We start from the raw sequence: 18,206 nt of genomic DNA, 5'->3' as shown, positions 1-18,206 counted from the left end.
ACCTGTTTTCCTCGTTAAAAATTGGTTGGCGCCCTCTTTCGTTATTTATAGGCATATCTCAACATTCCTGTTCTCAGCATAGAACATTTTTATTGGATCGTTCTGTGGTTCATGACAATGACATGTCTCCTCGTTTCTAGTTTCAAGTTTTAAGCCCCCACTCACGAAGTCTGTCAAGTCAAGGCAATGTCTGGCCTTGTAGCCACATTTTCAAACAGACTTTCTTATTTGGGGTAAGTGTTTAACCATAACTGTACACATTTTTCTAAGCCTATATCCGTAATATTTTTATGTTCCTACCTAACCTAACATTATACTTTTTATTTTCATACCTCATGGTGGTTCTTTCATATATTTCACATTATATTGTATATCTATTATCTCCATATGCATGTAGTGATCCACAACTACTAATATTAATTACATATTACTATTAATTTTGTTTAACCTTGCCTTTCTGCAATATTTCTGGATTATTTCTTGGAATGGCAAGAATATCTTTCATTTTTTTTTGGAGCCTCATATAGTTGTATGCATTCTAGTTTTCTGGACAAATCACAAAATCTGAACAACCCTTCACTCCGTGGGAGGACTTCCTCAAGCTGGAGCCCCCAATGTCGCCGGCGATGCAGCGATAACCTCAAATAGACACCTAGCAACCGACCAACACCTTAAGGTCTGGTAGCCAGAACATCTACAATCTACAAGCTCCAGACCCCGTACAGAAACAACAGGAACACACCAAAATCCCGCAGATAGATACCAAGTGCCATCGAATACTATTGTAGTTGGTTGAAATATTATTATTCAATATTATTTCAATTATCTGGGGTAGTTTAACGTATCAGTATATTGTCACCAAAATTATGGAACATATTCGATGACGACATGATTCATTAGCGGAATCTGGATAATATGGTTCAGTACTTTGGTGGGAAAAGATGGTTTTGCAATCTTGTGCGACTTCTCTCACCACCCTACAAAGACAACCGCTTCTAAATATGACAAGAGCCTTAAACAGACAGGAACAGCATATTTAGAGGTTATCACAAGTGTACCCCTTCAGGAATTATATATTTCGACGGTAGACCAATAATCCAAGACCGGTTTATCAATTGACTAGTCACGCAACTACTACTTGGACAAGGTACATCTTCTCTTACAAGGTTTAGTTGTTTGTAGCGGATTACCGGTTTGTCTATATCGGATTAGCGTCTTATAATATTAGTCCACGTAATGAAGCTTAAAATAGGACAAAACCTCGCAATTTTTACAGAATGGATCGATTTGCTTGAAAATTTGAGAATAAGTAGTGGATAGTCCAAGGATAGTCAAAATCTATATGATGCCGAAAGGCGCTTTTACCATGGGGGTGGTTGCCACCCCATCTCGGGGGTCGAAATTTTTTATTTTATTTTGATCGCAAAAGTTCCATACATTTTTTTGATAAAATTATTAGTTTCGATTTATTCGATATCGAAAGTGTTAGTTTTCTGCTAATAACTCAAAAAGTTTTCGTTTTATCAAAACAACTTTGCTTAACAAAAATGCACCTTTTCAAAAAATAAACAAAACCGTTTTTTTAAATTTTCTTTAAGACTAACGGTAATCGAGCTATACTCTATTATATGTTAGCACTTCTTCGTCAAATGCTAAATATTGTAGTTTCAAAGTCAAAAGACGGGAAAACTATGCTTGTTTCGAGAATAACTTGTTCAAACTAATTTAAAGTATTTAAAAATGTCTATCTCCAGAGACTAAAAAAAGTCTCTAAAAAGTCTCTTGCTCAAAAATTAGGTGACTTATAATGAAAAGAAGCTCAGTCCCTATTTTTTTGCAGCAAAAAAGTGATCGCAAACAATCCCCTAATCACCCCTCTAATTATTATTAGTCATTGCCCTTGTTTGGTCTTCTTTATTTATATATTATTAATAGGTTCTAGAAGTTTGACCAGCTTAGAATGAATAATTTTTAAAAAAATGGAGTTAAAAGCGAATAACGAATTTTTGTAGTTTGGTAAAAATGCCCTCTTCTTCAGAATAGAAAGATTAGCATCAGAGATAAGAAAATATAATTAAATATGAAATTGTAGCTTATTTAATTCCCAAGAACTTGGTCTGCAAAAAATTTTTTCTACGGCAAAATTGAGTGAGCTATTGACAATTAAAACTAGTAATAACATGCAAAAACCACCTTTACCAACCCTTTCAAAGTCACCTATTTTGCGATTGAGGATTTTAAAACGATTATAGCCTTATAGATCTTGTAAAAGGATATTCAGAGCCTTATAGATCTTGTAAAAGCCTACAAAACTGTTTTTTACAAAACTTTTTAAGATAAAAAATAAAAAAGATACGGTTAAAAAATCAATACATTTTTTCAGAAAAAAAGGAGAAATACAATTGGAAGCATAATAATGTAATTTGGCGGTGTTTTAGTCACTGACCTTATTTATTTTTCTTTATGTATGTATTGTTAATAGATAGGTACTAGAAGTTTGACTGGCTTATAATCAGTTTTTCAGTGCTAGGTTAGAGCTTAAACTCGTTTAAGTGAACCACGATTTTAACCGATCCTCGTTAGATGGTTAACTCCGAATTTTGCGGTTACGCTGGCGCATTGGTGCAGTGAATGCATCATGTATATTTTTTGAGTACCTGCCTGACAGAAGGGATTAGTTGGGTTATGTTATTTTTTTCATCGCGGGAAGTATTCTATTACCTCCTTATTATTATAAGGAAATTATTGTTATTGAAATTATAAATTATTATCGTTATTATATAGGAAGTAATTATAAGGAAATATATTTAAATATAACTGTAACGGGTACCTATGTTTACACTTACTGTAACAGGATTTAATGCATGATTCCTAGTAATATTTTAAAAAGATTATTTGATATTTGTCTACACAGCAAAATACTTAATTAATTACCAAAGAGTATGACTTCTTATTTCCTAGTCAATCTGTTCAAATAGTGATAAGACCGTGGTCTTTGACAAACAAAATCGGAAAAAAAGTCTAAATCGTCCCAGTAATTTTAATTCTTTTCTGTTATGAAACCGAGGTAGACGTTATGAACTAAACAAAGATTCCGAACTTGCTTGCTATTGCATTGCAAATCATTTTTTAAATTTGGTTATGAAATTGTTTTTTATTTATTTTTCTGTCAAATTGATCATTATTTCTCGAATTGCACATGCGTACGTACAGTTACTGCTGCCACCAAAAAAAAAACATGGTTAGCTAACCTAGATTTTCTTAACTTGATTTAAAGCACTGAAAAGCGCTATAAGGGTTAAAATTTTGGTTAAAATTTAAACTAGGTTAGCTAACCAAAATTTTAACCGCTCACTGAAAAACCGGGCCTTGGAATGATTAGTTTTGAATAAACTGGAGTTAAAAACGAATAACGAATTTTTGTAGTTTGGTAAAAAATGCCATTGTCTTCAGAATAGAAAGATTAGCATCAGAGATACGAAAAAATGTTTAAAGATGAAATTGTAGGCTATCTAATTCCCAAGAATTTGGTTTCAAAAATTTTTTTCGATATAAAACTAACACTTTCGATAGCGAATAAATCGAAAACTATTGTTATCAAAAAAATGTATGGAATATTTTTTGCTTGGAATGAATGTTTTTATCAACTTTTGTGGTCAAAATATAATAAAAAATCTCCACCCCCGAGATGGGGTGGCAACCACCTCCATGGTAAAAGCGCCTTTGGGCATCATATAGATTTTGATCCTTGGACTATCTACTACTTTATTCTCCAATTTTCAAGCAAATCTATCCTTTCTGTAAAAATTGCGAGGCGAAAAGCTTCGGTTCCTGGACTATATTACACAAAGGGAAAAGGGTTTGTTCAGCGGTAATTGATCTCAGAGGAATGTTCCTGTTAATTTTTGAACCCAGAAAAAGGTTTGCATTAATTGTTGAATCCAGATAAAGGTTCGCGAACTGAGATTAATGTGTTGAAAAGAAAACAAACGCAAGAGAAGTCTTTACCATCCGGCAGGTAACACAAGAGAGATAATTTGCAATTCTGTTGCCACTGCTGGTCAACAGTGGATAGATAGTTTTTCGTGTTTCAATGTCTAATAATGCCTATATAGGGTATTTTTCAGTTTTTCGATGTGATATGCATTTCGCGGAAGATCGTAGGATTCGTATTTAAAATATTAAATTTACCCCCCCCCCCCACCCCTTTCCGCGTGGGAAGTCGTGTTTAGTATCGTTCGATAGATTTTTGAAAAATACTGAATACGTATTTTTTAGTTTTTCGATCTTTCATTCATTTCGCGAAATATTCGCTTTTTCCTTGAGAAACTTTGGGATTCGCCCATTTCTTTACTCCCCGCTCGAATCGTCAGATTTTTTAAATATACACTGTTTTTGCATATCTTAATCTGACGATTTTGAGTTTTTCTAGTAATAGATTTTTTTTCGGCTCCCCCCCCCCCTTAAACGAACTCCCCTGCATTAAGATCCAATATATGGTAGAGGTACATCGCGCTCGAGTAACTGCAGAAATCCCCGCTTGGGCTCCCCTACCATTTAATACAGTAAGACAAAATATATAATTTTTTGCATGTGAAAAATTGAACACCGCCTAAAGAACAGAAAGTCCTAAATATTAATGGGTCCTTAGTATGGTTTAGTGATAGATCTAAAACTGCCCATGGTACTGGATCAGGATTTTTTTCGCAGACATGTAATTATAACAAAGCTTACAGCCTAGGTCAATATATTATTATGTTTCAGCTAAAGTTTTTGCTTTGGTCGCCTACATTGATGAAATAATGGACGGAGACATCAAAACAAAGAGAATCGACATTTGTACCGTTAAATAATTTTATGGGGAGAATTTAGAGAATTAATTTTATGTCAAAGACCACGAGATCGTAAAATTTCATCGCTCTGTATATAGCCAAAATTTATAAATAATATGATTTAGCCATAAGTAGTGTTTCGTGGAAAGAGGAAATGTTTAGTTGTAAAGATTCTACGAACGGACTTATAAAAATTAAACAATGAACTAAAATGCGGTCGGATTAGAAAGTGAATGTACTCGCGGTTGGAGTAGACAATATAACGTTTCTAAATGGGTTCCTAGAAAGAAACGACAAAAAAACAAATTTGTTTAGTTTTAGAATAGAGGGTTTTTCTAGGATATAAGAAAAAAGTTAATTTTAATATCTCCTGGAAATTTGACAAGACAGAAAATTTGTATACAACACTATTTGTTCTTAAGAAATGAAAGTAGGGATGTAATGTGTAGAGAGAATGCTTGTGATTGGCGAAGAGATTGATGGAGGAAGAACAGAGTGGTTGAGTCTCAGATTGATGAAGGAAAAAGAGTTACTGTGTAATTAAGATCGGAAGGGAGCAGTCCAGTTTGAATAGTAGTAATTTTGTGTAAAGTGGTGAATTTGGTGGCCATGTAAGCAGATTCGTGTTGAGACGAAGTCGTGATCGAGTCGAGAAGTACCATCTCCTCGTGTCCGAATAGTTTCCAGTTTCTGTATCTGATAAAAAACCTTGGAATTATAAAAATTGATATTGTTTGATTTGAGTGGGAGACTAAATAGAGGAGAAATTTCGAGCGAGTGCTGTTTTTTGGTTGTGAAACAGTTTGGAAGAGAAAGACCGTAGCAGCATCCGAGGAGCACGTGTGGAAGAACCGAGGACAACACAATCCATGACAAGAAGTAAAGAAGATAAAAAAAAAGTTAGTCAGATTATTTGTGAAAGGAGAAAGTTGTTGTATATTATATACCATATTTGTTTTTCGTCAATTTAACAGTTTTACAGCATAATTTATTCATTCATAAATTCATAGAAGATATAAGTAATCTATTTAAGAGGTGAAAATTAAATTTTTGTTTTTTTTTAATAATAAGAACAGTCTACAGAATCATTTAAATTAAATTCTATACAAAAAGGGAGATAATAGAATTAAAGATTATTTTTATTAGATAAGAAATTATTACAACAGAATAAAGTTTTAGCATACATTTTGAATCTTATATTTATGGTATAGTATATAAATAAATTAGAAATTAGTCCTAAGAAATAAATTGTATGAAGCCATGGATGAATTCCACATCCCTGACAAACTGATAAGATTGGTTAAGGCTACAATGCGTAAAGTCGTTTGCAAAGTCGAAATACAGGGCGAACAATCACAGGCGTTTGAAACTAATATTGGGCTGCGACAGCGAGATGCGCTGGCGTGTCTCCTCTTCAACATAGCTCTGGAAAAGGCGGTCAGAGATGCCCGAATAGACAACAGAGGAAATATTTTTAATAAATCATCCCAAATTTTGGCATATGCCGATGACGTGGACCTAGTTGCCCGCACTACACGCAAACTAGAAGAAATGTATACCACCTTCTCAAATGCCTCAAAAAATATGGGCCTGACAGTAAACGGGGAGAAAACTAAGATGGTGGCATCAACACCCAACAATAGAGCCATAAACATCGGTCACCAATTCTCTGTTGATAACTCTACCTTTGAAGTGGTGGACAAATTCACATACTTAGGCTCCCTGATCACCAAGGAAAACGTCATGACAGAAGAAATCAAGCGAAGGATAATCCTAGCGAACAAATGCTATTTTGGACTGAGTAGATATATGAGAAGCAGAAACTTAAGCAAAAAAACAAAAATAACCATATACAAAACCCTTATACAACCAGTGTTGACATATGGATCGGAGACATGGACCTTCTGCTTATATTTGAACGAAGGATTCTGAGAGGCATATTCGGTGGCATCTGTGAAAATGGTATTTGGAGGAGTAGGTATAACTACGAGGTATACCACAGATATAAACATATATTTGGTGGAAAAGACGAAGTATCTCTTATAAGAATAGGACGACTAAGATATGCAGGACATCTAGCAAGATCACAGCATAACAACCCTCCTAGAAGAATCCTTATGTCACAACCTGTGGGAAGTAGAAATAGGGGTAGGCCAAAACTTAGATGGAAAGATGGTGTAGATGAGGATGGGAGAAAAATAGGCGCAGCAAACTGGCAACGGTTGGCAATGGATAGGACTGACTGGCGTAATAGACTTGGGAAGGTCGAGGCTCTTTCATAGGGCTGTAGAACCATTGATGATGATGATGATGATATAAATAAATAATATTTATAAAACTTATATGATTTTCAGTATATCTATTTTCCCTGTTTTGTCCTGGATAAAGTAAGCAACGAGAAATACTAGAAGCCACAAACTAAAGGTGATACATTAAAATCAATTAGCCCTGAGAATATTTTTTATTTGAAAGTTTTATTAAATTTTGGTTTTGTTTCCATGAGTAGCAATTAAAATAATTAATTAATTAATTGAATTAATAAGGTGCTGATCAATCTCATAGCAGAGAGAAAATACAGAGCATAATAGTACATATAGCCAAGTAGCTATTCTGGCCGTAGAGAACCCAGTCGCCAAATCAAACTGGTGAAGAACGGCAAAGATATTCTCTGCAATCTCGCAAAATACAAAAAAAGTGTCTTTAATATGGATCCCAGGTCATGAAGGGGTGCACTGCAGAGGGAATGAACGAGCCGATTTGTTGGTAAAACAAGGCTTGAGAGCAACCTTGTGGGCTCAAAAATTAAGAGCCACTTAAGTGTAAATCCAGACAAGGAAAATAATCAGGAATTTTAATAAAATCTCTCAGACAATATGATGTACCTTAATAACCGAAAGATTAAAACGATCACCGAAATGGTGACTAGACATTGTCGTTTAAGAAAATATCTGTACAACATAGGCAAGGTGAATAGACTATGATACAGAAAATTCACAATGGAAGAAGAGACTACCATAAACAGTCTAACCCTAAATCCTATAAAAAAAAAGAGAAAACTGTTAGTCTCCTTTGAGGCCCTGTACTTATTGGAGTTTGATGGAAAAGAGCAAGGTATAGTACAATTTATGTCCTATGACCAAGTGATAGAGATTAATGTGTCTCGGCTGAACTAAGACAAATCAGAACAACTTGTATTTTAGGTCAAAAAAATTAAGTAAAACCCATTTAAGTTAGGGCTGTGGTCTCCAATAGACGCTCTAGGCTGTGTACAACGTCACGTCGTAGGAAAATTGTTCATTTTCGTTACTTTGACAAACTTTGAAGAACAAAAACTATCTTACAGCCGAAAATAGTTCAAAAAGAGTAATTTTAAACAAATCAAAATTACGGGGTGAAATGAATTGAAGTATCCAATAGACACCGTAGGCTGCGTACAGAGTGTATTGGAGACCATCGACTTACAAAAAATGTGTTTTGCCGAGTCAAACTTGTTCGAGTATTTATTTCTTAAAAATAACAAAACTTTTATTATGCTGAAAGAAATGTAGTTTTCGTACTTATATGCTTATATTCTATTTTTGGTGTTCTATGAAGATAAATATTTTATATTCTCACCTCGGCATCCACATTCGGACTTAATTCTTGCGGATCGTAGTCATATAAAGCAACCATTCGTTTGACTGGAGCGTTACTTAAACTATCACCCCATCTATCCCTATTTTGATTTCCTTCCAACTCCATTACCATATTGTGCGGAACATAACCTCTCCTACCTAAAAATTTAAATAATAACAAATTAATAAGTTTAAAGCAGCGTTTAGACGCCGCGATAAAATGCGAGAATTTATTGTGACGATACATTGCTACGACTTATTGATTTTTTAGAGCTTGTTTAGACGCTGCGATATATTCTCGCGATTGATTATAAATTGAAACAACTCCATCGTTACAATAAATTGCTAGCATTTATCGCAGCGTCTAAACTAGCGATAAATCGCTGCGATGTACCGTTTACACACAACGATAAATTGAAACAACTCGATCGTTACGATAAATTGCTCGAATGTATCTCAGCGTCTAAACGCTGCCTAATAGTGTAGAGAAAAAACGTGAGAATTATAAAGGTAAGGAACTATCTTCCCTTTTTCTAATACGACCATAAAGCCAACAATTTGTTGACTTCATATCGACCGAACGCTAGTCGTACTGATTTGTTAAAATATATTAATAAAACACGATATAAGAAAATTACAAAATTTTGTGATTATGACTGTTTCATCTTTTAATACATCTTTATTATATATTAATAATATTTGTATAATAATATTTCTGAATATATTAATAATATTTGAAATTAAATAAAACTGTAGGGAATTCAAGGAAAAATAGGCATATATAAAAAAGATTGAATAATATTCGAGAAATAGACTAGATAAATTTAATCTAAAATCTTAAATGAAATCACCGCCGTCGATCATTTAATAAAAATCACTTATTCAAGTTACAATATATACCAATAACATGGAAAATATCTCTGAACTAAGTATGATTCCCAAAACAGGGAAACCAGTAAATAATATAAAATCAAACAGACCAATATTGTTGCTACCAATTATTTCCAAATTATTTGAGAATATATTGCTAGTAAGAATACAAACTATACTCGACCACAAAGAAATTATTGCTTCCCACCAATTTAGATTCCGCAATAAACACTCTGCAATAGACCACACACATACATAGCATAACAAATATTATGGAGAGATCGATCTCTAGAAGAGAAAAAAATATGCTCAACTATTTTCCTAGACATAGCGAAACCATTTGATAAAGTGTGGCACAAAGATATCTTTTACTAACAGAAGATATCTTCTTCTTCTTACTAAAACTAAAAAGATATATTCCCATCCAATATGTACATTTAATACAATCATATTTGGAAGAAAGAACTTTTAGAGTTAAACAGGAAGACGAATATTCATATGACCAATCAAAGCAGGAATCTCACAGGGCAGTGTTAAGGGACACATACTATATTTATTAGATCCCTGTGACACCCCTGTTTCAGAAAATATTAAACTGGTCCCATTTGCAGACGACACTGCAATACTAGCAGTCGGTGAAATATTCGAAGAAACAACTAGACACCTCCAAAACGCAGTGACCCTAATAAACCTTGGAATAATAAACGGCGCATAAAAATTTAAAAAAGAACATCTGCTTATAAAAAAAATAAATAATCACCCAGTTAGAATCAACAATAAAATCGTTCCGTACAAGAAAACAATAAAATACCTAGGTCTACATTTGTATAGCGGATTAAAATTTAAGGAACATATTATTATCATAAAGAAACCTGAAGATCTAAAATGAAATACAATAAGTTATACTGGTTATTAGGTAAAAGCTCACAACTTACAATCAAGAACAAGTTATTAATTTACAAACAAATGCTCCACCCGGTATGGTCCTAGGGTTTACAGTAATGGGGCTCTACTAGTGAGAGTAACTATGCCTGCATTCAAAGAGTCCAAAACCGAATACTAAGAAACAGTCAACGCTCCATGGTAAGTCCGCAACAAAGACCTGCATCGGGAACTTCATATAACAATAATTTAAAGTCGAAATAAAGAATATTGCCAGCGATCATGAAAACCGACTCCTCAGCCGTACAAACAGGGAAGTGTTAGAACTTTTAGATAATCACGACCTAGTCCGCAGGTCAAACGCACCAAACCTTTTGAACTTGTATGATAGTGTTAAATGTATAAATGACAATTTAAATTCGAGTAGTGAACCTAGCCACAACAGTGAAGGGTGCAACAATAATTTATTATTTGATTATAAGGTGAACCGTTGGGAATACCCAGGATAGTACATTAGTATTTTAAGTTAAATGTAAAATTCTGGTTGGTTTTAAGATTAGGTGCATTGTTAATGTAATAAATAATAAAAAAATATATGTAAATAGCATTGTACTTCTTACCTCTGCATTCACCCCAATAAAATCCATCGGCGTCTTTATCTCCCCACACTTTGATGGTATCCCCTTCCGAAAACGGTAGTTCTTCATCGCAAGCATCTGGATTGGGAGACATTGTTGCTGGGTCATAATCGAACAGCGCAACAAACCATCTTGCTCTCTTCTGTGGATCTGGCCGATTACCAGGATTATTCTGGGGATTGTTGGGCCCTCCTCGAGCACCCTGCATTTGTTGGTTACGTATCTGCTGTGGCATACGGTTGTTTGGGTCCCTCGAAATTGCTGAAAAGTATTGATTTTTGGTAGAAAATCAATTATGAGCTGCTTCGTTTTAAGTGTTTAGTGATTAAGTGTATGTAGCGGAGATAGTGCTAAATTTACAGTTTATAAAAATATAGATTTCGTTACATTTTATATGAACTAATATATTTAGTAATAAAATAACATACTTATTTACATTAATTTGGTAAAATGATATAAGTACATATTTATATTAAAGCATAAAATCAATAAAAATATTAATTTCTCTTTTATATTTAAATACCACAATATCTTTTATGTAAAATAAAAATCATAATAAAAATAAATATAAGTAAATATATTATATATTATAAGTAAATTAATAGTAATCCGTAAAATTATTTAACTACAACATTTTCCATACATACAGGGTGAGTCACCACTAACGCGACGGAAGTTTACAGCGAAATGGTAAGAGATTTGAAAAAAAATTTTAATTAGTGGTTTGTAAATTAATAAATGCTACATTTTAAAATTATTTTGAAATATACAGGGTGTCCCAATGAATGGCGGCGTATCAAAGTTACATTTTTTCTTATGGAACACCCTGTGTTTTATTGCATTTTTTAATTGTCCGCAAAAAATAAGGTATAGTTTCATAATACTTCCCTATACCTATGTACAGAGTGTTCTGAGTTATGTTGACTTTTCTTAAAATGTAAAGTTTTAAAAGAAGCCTGATTCTCAAGTTATTTAACAAACTATAAAAAAAAATAATTTTACATCTAAATAGTTGGATATTGGTTGAATGTATTCCATGATTGATTATTACCCATTTATTTACAGGGTGTTCAACATTTACAGTTTCATTATTGAATTATTCAATGTGTCATATGATGCTTATTTTAAATGGAACACCATATATTAATTATTAATTATATTAAACGAAGTCACCTCTTTTGAATGGTATATGGATGTCCTATACCTAGGTCTAATAGTTTTTGCGTAATTTACAATTATTTAAATTCTTAATCTGTAAATCGATTTTAAAAAAAAAGATGTATCTCATTGTATGACATCGTCATTTTATGACAGTACGGTCTGGTAGTTATCAAAAATATAAACATCCATGTATGATATTCAAATTTAATTGTTCCTAAAAATGAATAACCACGTTATCTACGAAAGAGTAGACATGGTACTTTGCATTGGGGAGTGCGTTTGCAAAATTGTATCTTACTTTCTAAAGTTTACGCTCAAAAGTAGGTATCCTGATAGAAGACACCCAAAAAAGGACGTTTTTGAGAAATTTCGGAAAGTTAAATAAAAATAAACCAGTTATTTGTGATCACGTCAAGGAACTTGATGTCCTGCTTCCTGTTACGGAAAACCCAAATACTAGTAAAGAAAAAATTTCGGGTAAATCAGTCAAACGACTGTTAGAATACTTAAGAGAAACCACTATTCTCCTTCTTTAAGTTCGATCTTCTATCGAAGGTTGGAAATCATCATGGCAATGCGGACCCTGTTGACTGCCGCTCTAAATATCTCTGCACTACTGCATTCCAACCATTCCCGTAAGTTCTTAAGCCAGGATGTTCTTCGTCTTCCCACATTTCGCTTTCCTCGGATTTTGCCTTGCATAATAAGTTGTAATAATGAGTATTTTTGCCCTCTCATCACATGTCCCAAGTACTCAAGTTTTCGTCTTCTGATAGTTAGTATTATTTCCGGTTGATTTCCTATCCTTCTAGTTACTTCCACGTTCGACATTCTTTGAATCCATGATATTCGTAGGATTCTTCTGTAACACCAAAATTCAAAGGCGGCCAACTTATTCAAATGGACTTGTTTCAACGTCCACGCTTCCAAGCCATAAAGAAGAGTAGAGAACACGTAACATCGAAGCATCCTTAGGCGTAGTTCTAACCTTATATCCCGACAACAAAGAAACTTTTTAAGTTTAATGAATGATGCACGTGCTATTTCAATACGTGTCTTAATTCCTTTGGTTTGGTCTACATTTGATGTTATCCATGTTCCTAAGTATTTGTAGTTATCCTCACTCTCAATCACAGTATCTTCAATAGTTAATTGGATGTTTACGTGTGCTGATTTAGTTATGATCATGCATTTAGTTTTCTTTAAATCCATCTTCAGTCCGTACTCATGACAGCGTTCATTAAGGCGTTGCATTACGTTCTGTAAATCATTGTTGTTAAACCACTATTATCCGTATAAAACTCAACTACACCAATATTAGACCGAACAGGACTATGATAAATATTTAACTTATCAGATGAAGTTAGTTTTAATTGTCAGATAATGCTAGTCACCTAATACCTTCACTTCGGTTGCAATGGGTGGGAAAGACTCTCGACGCTAGTCAATTAGGGTATGGAGAACAGTGCCTACGTTCTTTCCGATGAGGCTCCAATAAGAGCCGAAAATCGCGATTCAGAGGACTGGACTGCGCTCCGTATTCTAATTGAAAAGTAAGATTGTTTTGCCTTCGCATTGCAACTGAATAAAAATGGTATACATTTTTATTTAACTTATCGTTTATGGACTTTAGACTTTGGAGCAGATCCTGATTTTTTTAAATGTATTGTATACAGATCAATCTACCTATTTTTCATAATAATGGTCTAGTAAATAGACATAATTTTCATTTCATTATGATACAGTAAACAAACATTTATTTCGTACAGTTTAAAAATGGAGAGTGCATAAATATTATTTTTAAAATCAATTTACCGTTTAATAAAATTGTAAATTACGCAAAAACTATGACTCCTAGTTATGGAACATCCCTATACCATTCGAAAGAGGAACATGTGATTAGTATAATAATTTATTAAGATACCATGGTGTTTTATTTAAAATAAGCATCATATGACACATTAAATAATCCAATAATGAAACTGTAAATTTTGAGCACCGTGTAAATAAATGTGTAATAATTAATCATGGAATACATTAATTATAAAATAATTACTAGACCGTACTGTCATAAAATGACTGTCATACAATGCCATTAATTAACTACATCTTTTTTTTTAAATCGATTTACAGATTAAGAATTTTAATAATTGTAAATTACGCAAAAACTATGACACCTAGGTATAGGACATCCATATACCATTCGAAAGAGGTAGATTTGTTTAGTATAATTATTTATTAATATACATGATGTTCCATTTAAAATAATAATCATATGACACATTGAATAGTCCAATAATAAAACTGTAAATTTTGAACACCCTGTAAATAAATGTGTAACAATTAATCATGAAATACATTCAACCAATATCCAAATATTTAGATGTAAAAGTATTTTCTTTTATAATTGCTTAAATAATTTGAGAATAAGCCTTCTTTTAAAACTCTACATTTTAAGAAAAGTCACCATAACTCAGAACACTCTGTACATAGGTATAGGGAAGCCTTATGAAACTGTACCTTATTTTTTGCGGACAATTAAAAAAATGCAATAAAATATAGGGTGTTCCATAAGAAAACATAAAACTTTGATACGCTGCCATTTATTGGGACACCCTGTATATTTCAAAATAATTTTAAAATGTAGATTTTATCAACTTACAAACCACTAATTAAAATTTTTTTCAAATCTTTTACCATTTTGCTGTAATCTTCCGTCGCGTTAGTGGTAACTCACCCTGTATATCCTTCTAGATTTATACATTTTTTATTTAACGGAAACATACAATTTTCTATTAATTGTTTGTATTTAAATTTGGAACGCTTGATTGTAACAATTTGATTTCAATCCTATACCGTTTTAAGCTTGTTCACACACGGGGAGCTATTATCCTATAAATAATACAGTGGGGACGTTTAGGTTGGAATAAATTCATTTTCTCGATAATGGACGATTTTGAAGAGAAAATGGTCGTGATGACGTAATTGATGATTTTTTAAATGAGAGTAGAAAGTAGCAAAAACATGGATCATGTATGGAAACTACAGAAAACACTAAAAAAACTACAGGAAACCAATGCACTTCTACTTGTAGAAAACGGCATAGTATACATCACTGAAGACAAGGCCAATATTATGAGAACCACCCTAGAAAGACATTGTTCTATAAACTACTACCAAGAAGACTGTGACTTTGAAGAGAAATCCGAAGAATACTCCGAATATCCACCACGACCTGATCCGGAAAATTTCACCAAAGAAAGCATCTGGACCGGACCAAATTACCAACAGGGCTCTAAATTACCTCCCAGTGAAAGCAGTCGTTTATCTGACCAACATAATAATCATATTGATGAGTTTCAGAAGTTTTCTTGACACCTTCTCTGCGTTTAGAGATTAGAGATATTCAGAAACTTTGTTGATTGGAGACATACCTTACAAGAGCAGGAGTGAGATACAACTTTCCAAAATATTTCTTCTATAAATAAAAATATTTTTAATGTGCTTTATTGAAGTACGCTAGACATAATGCAGATAACTAGCAGTTCGGTAGAAGGTCTATTTGGGTCATATTAAAGCCGCAATATGTTATAACTGAATATATCCTTATAAGAATTAATAAATTATCTTGAAAAATAAGAAAAATACATCTTTCACCAGGTGTCATAATTTTCGACATATTTTCGACGTAACCGGCTATTTGTTTGGTAACGCAGCGAAAGTGTACCTACTGCTTTTCAGATGCCTTCGACTATGAAAAGCAGCCGATGTGATCCCAATTCATAAACCAGGAAAAAAGAGCATTTTTTCACCGAACTACAGGCCAATAAGCTTACTGCTACTCAGCAAAATTGCTCGCAAGGCTCAAAGAGAAAACAGAAAGACTGCAGGTCTTGCCATAAGTCCAACTCGGATTTAGCGCCAGACACTCAAGCGAACACCAGGTACTCAGGCTCACATAATACATACATCGCAATAGACTTCAATAGACGCAAGCAATGTATTCGACATAATTTGGCATAAACAACTGCTCGACAAAATGAAGAACTATAGATACAGCAAAGCCATGACTCTCCTCGTACCTCGTAAACTAGAAATTCAGGAAAAATTAAAAGGTAAAGTCCCAGTAGTTGGCTGTATCAGTATACCATAGTTTTGAAAAACTTACAGAAAAACAACAAAAATTTGTTTTATTAAAAAACTTTTAAAAAATCATCCAAATAGATTATAAAATTCCAGAAATTTTTCGATCTTCTCATCAGTGGAACATTCTATTTATTTTGTAGTCGAAAAAAGTCCACTATTTTGTGTATAAAACTTTGATGTTAACGTTTTATATTAATAATTAACAATTAATAATTAACTTTTGAAGCGACACTAAGTCGATGTTAGTAGAATAGCTTCTGGGGCAACATGGCTCCCTGCTCGAAAACGAAAGGGGGATTATCTTATGAAGGATACAGTCGGTCTGTTGGACAATTTACTCTCTGAATTTCGTGTTCTTTTAAAATTTTATTACCCATCTTAGAATGGTCAGACCGAGAAGAAAATATTATTGGATAATAAAATAGGATGATAATAATTGGCGGAATAATCAAGTCCATGTATGTACCTATGTCTATACAGTAAGGACGTTTGAGTTTGCATAAATTCATTATCTCGAGAATGGGCAAATTTGAAGAGAAATCCTCAGACAGGCGATTTTTATTTTCAAATTATGACTTTTTGGAATACTAGTGACGGCATCCATCTGGACGTGATGACGTAATCGATGATTTTTTAAAATGAGAATAGGGGTCATGTGATAACTCATTCGAAAGGTTATTCAATTCTCTATTCACTAATATAAACATTAACATAATTATTTTTACAAGGTGCCCAAAAAACATTTTATTTTAATTAAATTAATTGAGACAAAAAGAAGAATGTATATAATTTATTTAATTCGAAATACATTTTACTGTTGTCCGAAAACAGGAAAAAATGTTAATTTGAAAAATAAACATTGCTTTTTGTTTAAACTAAATGTTCAAACTGCTAAGAGGCAGGTGGGTGGCAGCTTTAATATTGAATTTAAGCAAAAAGCAATATATATTTAAAATCAATGGGAAAATCCCAGTAGCTGGCTGTATACCATAATTAAAAATCATTTAGAACAAGTAAAAACTTCGTTTGTACAATGGTATAAAAAGTTTATTAAAAAACTATTAAAAAGTCATCCAAAAGGATTCGCAAAACATTTTTCATCTAGATCAGATCATTTTCGGTGCCTAGAACGAAGTATTTCCACGTTAGAATGAATGCAAAGGGTTAAAATTGTTAAAGAAAAATGTGGATAATACTTACGTTCTGCGGCTTAGTTGATGAAACTAGCAACCTTATAAAATAGGTGACATCGAGAAATATGATTAGATTTACATGTTGATAATCTGATGTTAGTAGCGACTCTAATAGACTGGGAGATATTATACAGAAGTTCAGCCACGATTTTCTAAGTCCTGCCTTTTGCAATACTGGAAGGGTAGACGATGTACTTACAATCTGTGGAAACATCCACAAATTTCCTGTGACATTTTCCTGTAAAAATTAGATTTTCCCAAAAAATAAAAATAGGGTTTTGCGATGAATTTCTAAGTCCTGCCATATCCGTAGATAGACAGGATACTATCGATTTTATGAAGAAAATTTTTTGGGCAGGAGGGTTGTAACTGCGGGGTAACGCAGTATATATGTATACAAACATGTAAGGAAAATAATGAAATTTTCATGATTTTCTAGGTCCTGCCAACTAAATAAACTAAACATATTTATTTCAAAATGATCAAAAAAGATATTGGCATGACGTCTCCTAATGTTTAAGTATACTTGTCCCTTGGAAAATTCTGCGGAAAATTTTCACCCTGATTCCGTGATTTTCTAAGTCCTGCCTTTAAAAAGTTATAATATTCAAATACAATCAATATCTTTTCGGTACTCGGCAGGAAGGTTAAACGGTTCTTGTAAGACGGCAGGAGTCCTAGATTTGTAAGAACATTCGTGAAAAAGTCAACGATTTTCTGAGTCATGCCATTTTGCATATGTTTCAAGAATCTTAATATAAGTCTATTTACAAAGAGGCAGGATGGTTTTATGGTTATTTTGTATACAGGGTGGGGCATTAGTGTGACAAAGTCCAATTACTCGTTTGTCGTAAGATATACGAAAAAAGT

At 33.2% G+C, this 18,206-nt stretch overlaps 1 protein-coding gene across 2 annotated transcripts in view; it reads right to left on the bottom strand.

The window, feature by feature from the left end:
• Window positions 1-18,206, bottom strand: part of LOC126881345 (RIMS-binding protein 2) — a 509,061-nt gene that overhangs the window by 119,347 nt on the left and 371,508 nt on the right. For both annotated transcript variants that reach the window (XM_050645576.1, XM_050645577.1), the window contains exons 14-15: window positions 10,819-11,097; window positions 8,448-8,605 (exon numbers count right to left, since the gene is read on the bottom strand). In XM_050645576.1, coding sequence (XP_050501533.1) covers window positions 8,448-8,605; window positions 10,819-11,097 — 437 coding nt within the window. The remainder of the gene's footprint in view (window positions 1-8,447; window positions 8,606-10,818; window positions 11,098-18,206) is intronic.

This window comes from Diabrotica virgifera, chromosome 3, assembly GCF_917563875.1.
Source record: "Diabrotica virgifera virgifera chromosome 3, PGI_DIABVI_V3a".
In the NCBI taxonomy this organism is placed as follows: Eukaryota; Metazoa; Arthropoda; class Insecta; order Coleoptera; family Chrysomelidae; genus Diabrotica; species Diabrotica virgifera.
Note: the sequence above shows the minus strand (reverse complement) of the source record. Positions and strands in the feature narration are given on the sequence as shown.